The 12555-nt window shown below is 37.1% G+C and overlaps 1 protein-coding gene across 1 annotated transcript in view; it reads right to left on the bottom strand.

Annotated features, from left to right (window-relative positions):
- Positions 1–5474: 5474 nt before the first annotated feature.
- LOC101861981 (tyrosine-protein kinase hopscotch) overlaps positions 5475–12555 on the bottom strand; it is a gene marked incomplete at its 5' end in the record, with an annotated part of 39642 nt that continues 32561 nt past the window's right edge. The window contains 4 exon segments of the mRNA XM_005106673.3: positions 5475–6288; positions 8627–8823; positions 9313–9443; positions 10824–11025. Of these exon segments, the coding sequence (XP_005106730.1) occupies positions 5955–6288; positions 8627–8823; positions 9313–9443; positions 10824–11025 (864 nt within the window). The 3' untranslated portion in view covers positions 5475–5954.

The raw sequence follows: 12555 nt of genomic DNA, 5'->3' as shown, positions 1-12555 counted from the left end.
AATATGGGTAATTCTTTCATCGAAAGCAAGGCAAATGAACAAGCTTTGAGGTGATACCAATAACTCCAAATGGCCAAAAATTGATGAGCACCTGATTCCACAGCGCCGTGACACATCTATCGCCCTCGTAATCTCTCCTTAAATGTATAATATTAACAACATAGAAGAACGGGTTCCCTGTGTGGAGAGGTCTCAGCTAGACAAATATAAGACCAGTTGTAATTTCTCAGTGGGTTTGGTTGGATGGATACTCTTGTGTAGTCTGCTTCTTCTAGCTCCTTCTGTGGGTGGTTGGCGGGTGCTCTGGTGTGGTTTGCTTCTTCTTTCCTATGAAACATCTATCGTCCTGATCTCCCCCTCCTTCTTTTTTATGTTTGTTACTCTCTTGTGACACCTCTAATCTTCTGGCGCTCATATGACCTTATGCAGTTGCCAGCGCCGTAAAACCTCTACTAAAACAATAGCTCCTTCTCTTTCTGCTCTGCTATTAATATTATTGGTGGAAACCTGCTCTGAGGAAAATGTGGCTTTCTTGTTAAGTTTTTAGTTTTAGTAAGAGTTTTACGGCACTTGCAACACAATAAGGTCATATAAGTGCCGAAGATTAGATTATGTGTTACAAGAGAGAAGTTTGTAACATACACAAAAACGAAGGAGGAGAGATAAGGACAACAGTGGTTTGATAGGAAAGAAGGAGCATGTTCATAACTGTGCCTGAACTACAACAGGGAACTACTGCCTTTTCTTTCCTCATCCTTACTATCGTCATTTTCTTCTACTTCTTTTGTATGTTTGTCACACTCTTGTGACCCGCTATTTCCGGGGTGCCTTGAAAGAAGAAAACAGACTTTGTGCTGTTAAATCTAGAGAGGTGAGCAGAGTAAGCCCGATTCCCTGTAAAGACTTCTCTGTTGACATCCATCCCTTGGCGCTCATATGGACCTTATGCAGTTGCGAGCGCCATAAAATCTCTACTAAATGAAAAAAATAAAATGAAAAACACATTTTCTGTCATATCATTTTTCTCAGGCATATATGTCATGTTTTTTCCTTTGTATGAGCCTGAGGTATGTTGCTCTTCCATGATGTAAAGACTGTACTATACCTACAAAAACCCCAACCCAAACCACATAACATCAGCCAGTTGTTAATAATGTACTAAGCCCAGAGTTTTTAATTAAAATATTTTTTTTAATTGCACTTTTAAAATCTGTGGCATCGCTTAAATGTGCTCAAAAAATAATTGTCGAAACTCTAAACGTTAAGAAAAATGAGTAGAAGTACATTATGTAAGAATAAATGTTAAAGGAATGGCAGTTTTTTCTCTCCCTCCTGTAATTTTGCTTTCTTGGCTTAGTACATATTAACAGCTTGCAGAGGATAAGTCGAAAAACTGTGAAGGCTAGGACTTGTGGTCAAGGTTTGTTATTCTGGCCGTTTTGAGTTACCAAGACTACGAGGTCAGATCAGAACCAACTGTTCTATCTGCTCTATCAAAATCATAAAATTATTCAGAGTCGTTATTAAGATACAGATATTCAAAGAATTGCATAATAAAAAGCTTGACCTTGTTTTGAAACTCAGAAATTTAATTTTAACAACCAATTTCTCAAAACTATGAACTGAGTAGCTGGAACTACTATCTTAAAACCAGTGAGGAGATAAGTTTCCAAATGGTTACTCAAAAAAATTACAAAGTACTATTTGCTCATCACCTAGTTTCGAGGAATTTGACGCTCTAAATTTTGAGTTTAACAACGTGGTACAACTTTTTTGAATGTCATTCTTTGAATACTGGTACCTTAATAACAACTCCGAATAATTTTACACTTTTGATAGAACAGATAGAACCTTTGTGAGGCAGTGTGGTGGAATCAGGCTCTCATCAAAATAATCAAAGTGAAGAAACTTGCATTTTTCTGCCGGTTTGTGAATTTTTATCAAATTTTTCTTTTTTGGCTCAACACTTTTCATGCCCACTAAAGAACTCATTTCAGTGGGGATTTTTCTGAAAAACGTTGAATAAAGGCACAAAAAAAGGAAAATTTTCAGTTATCACGGAAATAACAAATCTTTGGCGGCCATTTTCTGACTAATTTTACCTCTGAAGACAGGTGACCCCCACCTCATTCTTTCGCAAATATCTCAACTTGTATTCAAAATAAATGGACATTTTTTTCACCCAAATAAAGACAACTGAACAAGCTTTAAGATGATACCAATAACTCGACATGCCCAAAAATTGACGAGAGCCTGATCCCACCTCGCTGCCTCACATTTGGTGTCTGACCTCATGGTCTTGCTGACTCAAAACGGCCAAAAATGTCAGATAAAATTCTATCTAAGGTAACAAAATTACAGCAGGAACATCACACACCAACAAAATGCCAGTAAATGTTGGCTTTTTTTTTTTTTTTTTCTCATTTTGTTGGTGGAAGTGGAACTAGTCTTTTGTGAACACTTGTATTTGTGACATTTATGGTTGTTGATGCATTGCGATTGTACACGATGTGATAAACAATAATAATTGATATCAGGAATAAAAATAAAATAACATGCTGATGCAAATAAAATTAAACTTCCTGGTTTTTCTTTCTTTTGTTCTTATGTATAGCTCACGTACAGGTGTTTACACTTCCAGGTTTTTCTTACCGTAGGACGTATGTATAGTTCATATATATATATAATATATATATATGTGAGGCAGCGTGGTGGAATCAGGCTCTCGTCAATTTCGGGGCATGTAGAGTTTTTGGTATCATCTTAAAGCTTGTTTATTTGTCTTTATTTGGGTGAAAAAAAACGTCCATTTATCTTGAATACAAGTTGAGATATTTGCGAAAGAAGTAGGAGGGGGTCACCTGTTTTCAGAGGTAAAATTAGTGAGAAAATGGCCACCAAAGATTAGTTATTTCCTTTGCTTAAGAGTCCGTGGTAACAGAAAATTGACATTTTTTGGTGCCATTAATCAACGTTTTTTAGAAAATCTACACAGAAATGAGTTCTTTAATGGGCACGAAAGGTGTTGAGTCAAAAAAATAAAATTGGATAAAAATTCACAAACCTGTGGAAAAATGCAAGTTTCTTCACTATGATTATTTTGACGAGAGCCTGATTCCACCACGCTGCCTCATATATATATATATATATATATATATATATATATATATATATATATATATATATATATATATATATATATATATACATATATGAGTTTATAAATTTCATGGTTTTTCTTTCTTGTGCACTTCAGTGAAAGATGTCCGATTAAATTAGTGAAATTCTCGCACAAATGTGTGCTAGGGTGATATCGCTACAATTTTGTGTTCATTCCTATGGATTATAAGGACTTGTAGAGCTGAGAAAATGAGGTATATTAAAATTTTCAAAGAGGTTTGGCGCAACTTTTTTTCCTCATTCGTTTTAGTCGGAGGGAAAATACAATACAAGCAGAATATAATAAGTCATTGTTATAATTGGTAGAAACAAATTCCTCTATTTATTCCCATCAGTTTGGTATATGACAATACATATTATAAAAGCAACTTCGAGCTGCACAGCTGATGACCTTAAACTGCCAGTTGGAATTTATTAGTCTCAAAATATCGGATAAATATGATGGATACAACATCCCAGCAGAAAGCCTGCGCCGGATACTCAATAAAAATTCTCCCCACTCAGGAAGCTTAACTCGGGTGCAACAGACTGCCTAACTGCTACACCACAGACGTCCGAGCATTAATTATTATTATAATAGTACGTCTGTCAATGTCTGATGATGACCAATACATCCGCAGAGGAAAATATTTCTCCAGCGAAATAGAAGAATTAGAATTAGAAGAATCAAAAGGTTAAGAAGATGACTTGTGGCTTCTGCTGCGGCCCGCATGAGACCAATTCTGGCAGACAAAAGTTTGCCATATTTTGAACATTTAAAAGCTCCTCTTCCATTTGTGGATGGGCACATCTTGGCATGGCGGGCTTCTCTCTTGCTTTGAGTTTATCTTATTTATCAATTCAAACAACTTTAAATGACAATGGCAATGATAAAGTCAAGCTCTTAATCCTTTTCTTAGTGTAAGAATACAAGTACTATCAAAAACAGGCAGATCTCTGTTAAAAAATGAACAAAACATTATCACACATCATGTAGAAAGCTACAGCAAACACTTGTAAAATAGCTGACACTACACGGCTACTTTCTCAAAGACTTGAGATGGACAAGAACCGTTTGCAATAATCAAGAAAACAGTAAGTACAGAGATTTAAAATTATTTATACATACAACAACATAGTAACAATGTCACACAAACCAAATTGTGCCCCCCACCCCCCTCCCCCACCCCCCTCCCACCCCCCTCCCCCACCCACCCCAAACCCCCCCCCCCAGCCACGAACTAAATCTTATCGTACTTTACAAACTAAGTGATATTCGCTTAGATAAGGACGACAGATGTTTGATAGCAATAGGAAAGTAGGAGCAAACAACACCAGAGCACCAGCCAACCGCCCACAATTACCTTTTTCTCTTATCTCCTTCCAAGTGTACTTTCACGAGTTATGTCTCTTTTTTTCTTTTCTTTTTTTTTTTGTAAATGTTTTACAGCGCTCGCAACAACATAAGGTCATATGAGCGCCAGAAGATAAGAGGTGTTACAAGAGAGTGACAGACATAAAAAGGAAGGAGGGGAGATAAGGATGATAGATGTTTGATAGGAAAGAAGAAAATAAACCACACCAGAGCACCCGCCAACCACCCAGAAACTTTTGCGAAAATTAAAAAGAATTTAAAACAAAAATGAAGCCAAAAGAAAATAACAATAGATGCACATTTCTGATTATATCAATAGCAGGGTTTGAAAATTTCATTTTTTTTTATTAAAGCAAACAAGAAAGAAACAAAGTAAAAATGAAGAACAAAAAATCAAAAGTTGAATTAGGAACTAAAATATTTTCTTGAATAAGGACTGGACTTGACCAAAAACTAAAAACTACCAAAGTCAATGAATGCAACAAAACATTAGAAAAGAGGCAATCTCAGTTCTAAAAGACGCTAACAGAAATCTCCTGAATCAAATATTGTTATTAATATTACGCTGTGCCACACAGGTATTTCATACATCTACATGTTGGAAGAAATACAAGTTGAAGTTCAAAAAGAAAACCAACTTAACTTCTTTTCCGATGTCAGATACACGATAGTAAAGCCAAATTTTTACATGCAAGATAGCAAAGCAATAATCAGACCAATTTTTAAGATTTCCCCTTCCTTGAATCAATGAAAAAAATCTTGTTTGTTTTAGTAAGAGTTTTACAGCACTTGCAAAACAATAAGGTTATATAAGTGTCGAAGATTAGAGATGTCACAAGAGCGCAACAAACATGAAAAATGAGGAGGGGAGATAAGGACGATTGATGATCGATAGGAAAGAAGGAGCACACCACACCAGAGCACCCCCAACCATCCACAAAGAAATCTTGACACTCATAGTGGTGACTAAAAATAATGATGATCATCATCAGAAATTGTCAGATCTGAAACAGACACAGGCAATCTCAGTTCTACAGTCATTTCTCTGCTTGGAGGCTCTAAAAAACAAACACATAATTACATATTATACAGATGATAAGGGGGTAATAGCCGACCATAAATGAAAAATGCACATGTCCTACTGACTTTACACACACTTTTCTGCATTCACTAAATGCAAGCTATTCAAAGCCGACTTGTAACAAAAATATTTAGTACAGATCTCCCCAACTGACAAATGGGCAGCATCCTTGACATTATTATTCCAAAATCTGGTCTCGAATGGTCATAAATTTTCTTCAGAAACTGCAAGTCTGAGAGGAGCATTACTAGAAAATAGAACGTATGTATTTTCTGACACAAAACCAGACTTCTGCGGCACCCACAGCTAAAGAAAGCGAATGAAATTTCTGGTTGGCAGTTACGCCAGACAGGGAAGCTGTGCTTGGATAAACTTAGCCTGAATCGTCTGAATCTTTGCGGGTAGCTCGACAAAGAAGAGGCGCTTCTCAGGATTCAGTTGCCAGCAGTGATCTTTCATGACTGAGTAGATGTCCGGGTCAATCTCTACCCTGCCAATCTTTTGAGGCAGACGCCAGCCACTGGTAAGGAGCGCGTGATACGCATCTGAGCTCTGATTGGATTCACTGACTGCCTGGCTTGGGTGCTTGCCCCCTGTGAAGGTCTCCCACATGACAACTCCGAAAGACCAGACATCACCTCTGGTAGAAAACTCCAACAGTTCAGGGGGCATCCTGGTGGATGAGATCAAGCGAAAAGAAAAACATTTACATGAGGTGAGGACAAGATGAAGTTAACCCTTTCACGACCACAAGGTTTTCCTCACCTGGTGGACCGGGCCCTATCTGTGACCTACTTTCTGATTCTGTTGATGATTGATTGATTGAGTAGATGTTTTACAGCACTATCGACCCAATTTTGGTCATTTAAGTGCCAACAGGTTTCACCGCAACAAAATCAGACATGTTTTAGTGAGAGTCTTTCGGAGCTTGCAACCGCACACGGTCACACTATTCTCATTATGCTAAAAGGACAGACAGACATTTATGAACATTTTTGTAAATATGGTAAAGACTTATTTACATTTGTATATAATATTAATTTCAGTGTATGTAGATAATATATTATACACTGATAACAATAACTATATATTTTTATATTCTATTAAATAGTCCTATTTCTTTTACATAACTTAAAATTTTTCTAGGGTCTACAATGTCAAAAAGGGTTTTGATATCTTCACATTTAAAATATTTCTTACGTACATCATTAAATTCGACACATTCCGTTAGGATGTGCCGAACTGTGAAATTTGTGTTGCACTCCACGCAAAAAGGAGCTTCCTCTCCTTCGAATAAATGTTTGTGCGTGACGTGCGGGAGTCTTATCTTTAATCTGGTATAAATCACGTTTTCTCTTCGTAGGAGAGACAGGGGTTTCCTGGGCGCAAGTTTCGGTTGAATGTAATGGAGTTTGTTGTGTATTTGTTGATTCCAAATTTGGGACCAGGAGGATGTGATATGTTCTTTTACTTTCGGTTTCATGTCAGAGAAAGGGATTTTACTATTTTTGTTTTCAAGTAGTTTTAGAGATTCTTTGGCAAATTGGTCAAAGGCTTCGTTGCCATCAATGCCTACATGGCTTGGAAGCCAAGCTGTTGTAATAGTTTTTCCACACTGATGTAGAAAATGCAGTTTAATTATAAGTTCTGATTCTGTCTACCCTCGGCAAATTAAAGATTCAGAGTTCAATTTTCAACATCGGCCACATGTATTATAAACGAAAATAAAGGGGAAATAATGACCTATCTCAAAATGTTGCTAAAAATTAAAAACGTTCATTCTTCAACTTGATATTTCAGTATCCATTCATTACAAAAGTAGGTGTGGATTTGAAGCAGGAAACTAAGAGCCGTGAAACATGCTTATGTTTGAAAATTAAAGCAATTTAAAGAAAACTGTTAAAATAATTTTAAAAGTTCAAATTTTTTTTCATGTGTCATAATAGTTATGTCCAAAAGAGAATCTGACTTGATGTTATGTAATGACAGTTCCACATCTTAGCATGCCATCTGTAGGTCTGTAAATACATGTTTTTGTAGGAGATATGTGAGGCAGCGTGGTGGAATCAGGCTCTCGTCAATTTTTGGGCATGTAGAGTTATTGATATCATTTTTATAAGCTTGTTCACTTGTCTTTATTTGGATGAAAAAAATATCCATTTATCTTGGATACAAGTCGAGATATTTGCGAATGAAGGAGATGGGGGTCACCTGTTTTCAGAGGTAAAATTAGTGAGAAAATAGTCGCCAAAGATTAGTTATTTCCTTAGCCTAAGAGTCCGAGGTAACTGAAAAATTACAATTTTTGTGCCTTTAATCCACGTTTTTCAGAAAAATCCACACAAATATGCATTCTTTAATAGGCATGAAAGGTGTTGAGCCAAATAACAAAAATTTGATAAAAATTCATAAACTTGCGGAAAAAAGCAAGTTTCTTCATTTTGATTATTTTGACGAGAGCCTGATTCCACCACGCTGCCTCACATATACATGAATAGAAAAATTCCAGTAAAAACGAAGTATTAAAAACTGTATCATCAACCCTTTGTGCTACATTTTAGGTACCCATCTATTGGCAAAAGCTCATATTATGTGAGGCATCTTGATGAAATCAGGCGCTTGTCAAAACAACGAAATAGGAGAAACAGGCATTTTTCCGCCAGTTCAGCAATTTTTATCAAATGTCAGCTTTTTGCCGCAACCTCTTTTATATCTATATATAAAAACACATTTCCATGGGAATGTTACCCAAACTTTGGCGGCCATTTTCTCGCTAATTTCACCACTGAAACCAGTTGACCTCTCCTTCTTCGGTCGCAAATATCTTACATTGTATATCTTGACCATTATTCAAAATAGATGGGTATTTTTTCATGGGTTGAAAGCAAGGCAAATGAATAATAATATATATAAGCTTTCAGATGATACCAATAACTCCCCATGCCTAAAAATTGACGAGCGCCTGATTCCACGGCATCATGGCACACAACACACAAAGTAGGCCTACTCACCAGAAATAGGGCAGCAGCTCTCCTTTCTTGAGAGAATAAACCTGAGTGTTTCTTTCCATGACTCTCGACAGTCCGAAATCGGAAATCTTTGCGGTCAGCTTTATGTGCGATGTAGACTCCTCGTCATAGCACAGGAGAATGTTCCTCGCAGCAAGATCACGATGGACTATGTTCTTGCCACTCAAGAAGATCATACCCTACGGGCAGGAGAAATAGCCGAGTTTAAGCAAAGAAGCATAATGATAATAATGACAATAATAATAATAATAATAACGACAAGAATGATGATGATTGATAATAATAATAGTAACAATGATAATAAAATAATAAAAGATAATAATAATTACTATTATTACAATGATAATAATAATAATAATAATAATAATAATAATAATAATAATAATAATAACAGTAATAATAATGATTATTATTACTATAACAATAACAACATTGGAACCTGGAGAAGAGTCACAGAAATGGATGTATAGAAAAGTGGGAAGACACAGAGTGATATCAAGCGACTAGCCCAGGATAGGAAAAGGTGGAAAGTGTTTGTTCGTGGCCTATATCCTGATCCAGGATGAGGAAGGCAATGATAATGAAATCTGTCATAAAGCCACTTGGAAATTTCAGTTTCTGGTACCTTGGATAAGTCAAAACGAAGGATGAACAGCTGCACAATTTACCTGAATAACATCATCGATGAGCTTCAAGAGTGTGGTCAGTGGTTGTTTTTTCGTCTGAGCAAACTCCCTCAGCGTTCCTTGGTTCATAAACTCCATGATGAGTGTATTGATATCAGACTGGAGCCCCCTGGCTGTGGATGTGTAAGCATGAAAGGCAAAAGTGAACGGAAATCATATCAATGGAAATTTTGACACTGACACTTTGTTACCTGAACGGCAACACCAATCCTGTTTTAAAAAAAATAGTTTAAGTAAGGTTATACGGCGCTCGCAACTGCGTAGGGTCATTTGAGTGCCAAGGGGTGGATGTCAACAGAGAAGTCCAAACAGGGAATCAGGCTTACTCTGTTCACCTCTCTAGCCTCAACAGCACAAAGTCTGCTTCGACTATCAAGACACCCAGGAAATAGCAGTTCACAAGAGAGTCATAAACATACAAAATTCTACTGTGCATAAGAACATGTTAATATTCCCCCTTTGGGAATGGCCTAAAGACAACTTCAGTCAGTAGCACAGCCCTGGTGGGGGGACGAATCCTGTTTAGTTCCGGTTCTAGTTATGGTAAGAGCTTGACGGCACTTTCAACACAAATAGATCTTACGAGCTCTGAAGATGACATGTGTTCCTCGACAGCAGCATACAAAAAAAATAAAATCAGGAGGAGAGACAAGGATGACAAATGTTTGATATAAACGAAGGAGAAAATCACACCATAGCACCAGCTAACCATCCACTCACACACGAATCCTTAACACCACAAAAGCTTCATAAGATCAATTCTGAGTGTACGACATATTAAAGAAATGATAAGAAAGGAACGATTATCTGGAAAGGAAAGGTGTCGCCATAATCAGACAGCCACCGGAACAATCAGTATGGATACCTTGCGGGCTTTGGTGTTGGGGGGAATGAGCACTTATGGACCTGTCCGGTGTGCAATGACGTTGTTGCCCAGGACAGGTAATACAGGTAATACAGAAATGAGCTTGCTCCAGTTACAGGAACTTACAAGGAATGAGAAACATTACTTCCCAACATTACGTCCGAACAAAGGATGAAAAACTACAAACATTACTTCTGAACAAAGGATAAAAAACTACAGACATTACTTCTGAACAAAGGATGAAAAACTACAAACATTACTTCTGAACAAAGGATGAAAAACTACAAACATTACGTCCGAACAAAGGATGAAAAACTACAAACATTACTTCTGAACAAAGGATGAAAAACTACAAACATTACTTCTGAACAGAGGATGAAAAACTACAGACATTACTTCTGAACAAAGGATGAAAAACTACAAACATTACTTCTGAACAAAGGGTGAAAAACTACAAACATTACTTCTGAACAAAGGATGAAAAACTACAAACATTACTTCTGAACAAAGGATGAAAAACTACAAACATTACTTCTGAACAAGGGATGAAAATCTATTATTAATATTACCTTGGTGTCTCATTATATCACCAAGTAACTAAAACAAAATTTCAAAAGTGGAAACTTACGATTGTAGCTGCAGTACAAGACCTTCACAATATTTGGATGGTGCAACTCAGTAGCAACAATAACTTCTTTGAGGAAGGAGCCATTTTTCAAGGAAGTGAAATTCTTCACATCCTTGATTGCTACTTTTCTTCTCTCAGGGAGTTGGTTCAAGCACTCATGAGGAAGTTCCACTGTGCCCTCCCAAACTGTTCCATAATTACCCTGTTGACAGATATACATTAATTACAGTTAAGTTTAGTATTTGTAAGAAAAAAAAAAAAAAAGAGTTTTACAGCACTTAAAACACAATTAGGTCATCTATGCACTGTAGATTAGAGGTGTTACAAGAGAGTAACCAGACAAAAAAAAAAAAGGAGGAGGGATAAGGATGGCATATGTGAGGCAGCGTGGTGAAATCAGGCGATCGTCAAAATAATCAAACAAAGGAACTGGCATTTTTCCGCAGGCTCATGAATTTTTAACAAATTTTTGTTTTTTGGCTCTTCATCATTCATGTCCATCAAAAAACATAATATTTCTGTGGGGATTTTACTGAAAAATGTTGAATAAAGGCACAAAAAATGGAAATTTTCAGTTTCCACGGACTCTCAAGCTAAAGAAATAACTAATCTTTGACGGACATTTTCTCACTAATTTTACCTCTGAAACCAGGTGACCCCCACCTCCTTGATTCGCAAATATCTCGACTTGTATTCAAGATAAATGGATTCTTTTTTTTCATCCAAAGCAAGTCAAATAAACAAGTTTTAAGATGATGCCAATAACTCTACATGCCCAAAAATTAATGAGACCCTGATTCCACTGCGTCATGACACATATTTTTGAGAAAGGAAAAAAGGAGCGAACCACATCAGAGCACCCACCAACCGTCCACTGGTAAGAATTTTATGCCACTTGCAACACAATTGGGTCATATAAGACCCAAAGAATAGAGTCGTCACAAGAAAGTAACATTTGGTTACAGAAAGCAAAGATCACAAAAACCAACGTAACTAATGTGAAACAATTAACCCTATCCGTACATCGCGCTTCACTATCGTATCCATACAACGTGGGGAACTTTGTGCCACCACTTTCCATAGAAGAAATTTACTCGTTAATCCTATCCGTACGCTTAGCATAGCAGTCTGGCAAAATGATTTTTTGAGAAATACTGAAAGTTTCAAAGAGATCGTACTAGATCTAGAGGTATTCTAAAATGTCAAGAACACAACCCCCGGGGTACAAAATGACCCCCTAGGGCATACGGATCTGGTAAAACCTTTTAACATTTACCAGCTGACACTTCAGATGCATCAACCAGCTCAGCATTGGATGCCGAAAGCTGAATGTATCCAGATTTATATTGCGTTGAAGTGGTCATTTAGCACTTCTGTATTATGTTTTGAAGGAAGGGTTTGAAAGGTGCCCAATCTAAGTCTTAGTTTAATACATTTGTGAGGCTCCAAACAACATCAACAATAAGATAAACAAAACTCCGAACAACATCAACAATAAGATAAACAAAACTCCGAACAACATCAACAATAATATGAGGACACACGGAGCCACTAGACATAAAATGTGGCCCACCCAAACAACACTACAAGAGAGGCTGGATGGGCCAACAGAGGAACTCGGAAGGACAGCCCATTGTATGACTGATACTGGACTTCAAGTTTCATGTGAGGAGGAGGAAGAGGAGGAGGAGGAGGAGGAGGAGGGAGAGGAGGAAGAGGAGGAGGAGGAGGA

The sequence above is a fragment of the Aplysia californica genome, unplaced genomic scaffold (assembly GCF_000002075.1).
Source record: "Aplysia californica isolate F4 #8 unplaced genomic scaffold, AplCal3.0 scaffold00549, whole genome shotgun sequence".
NCBI lineage: Eukaryota > Metazoa > Mollusca > Gastropoda > Aplysiida > Aplysiidae > Aplysia > Aplysia californica.
The sequence above is the reverse complement of the archived record's forward strand: the minus strand, read 5'-3'. Positions and strand labels throughout refer to the sequence as shown.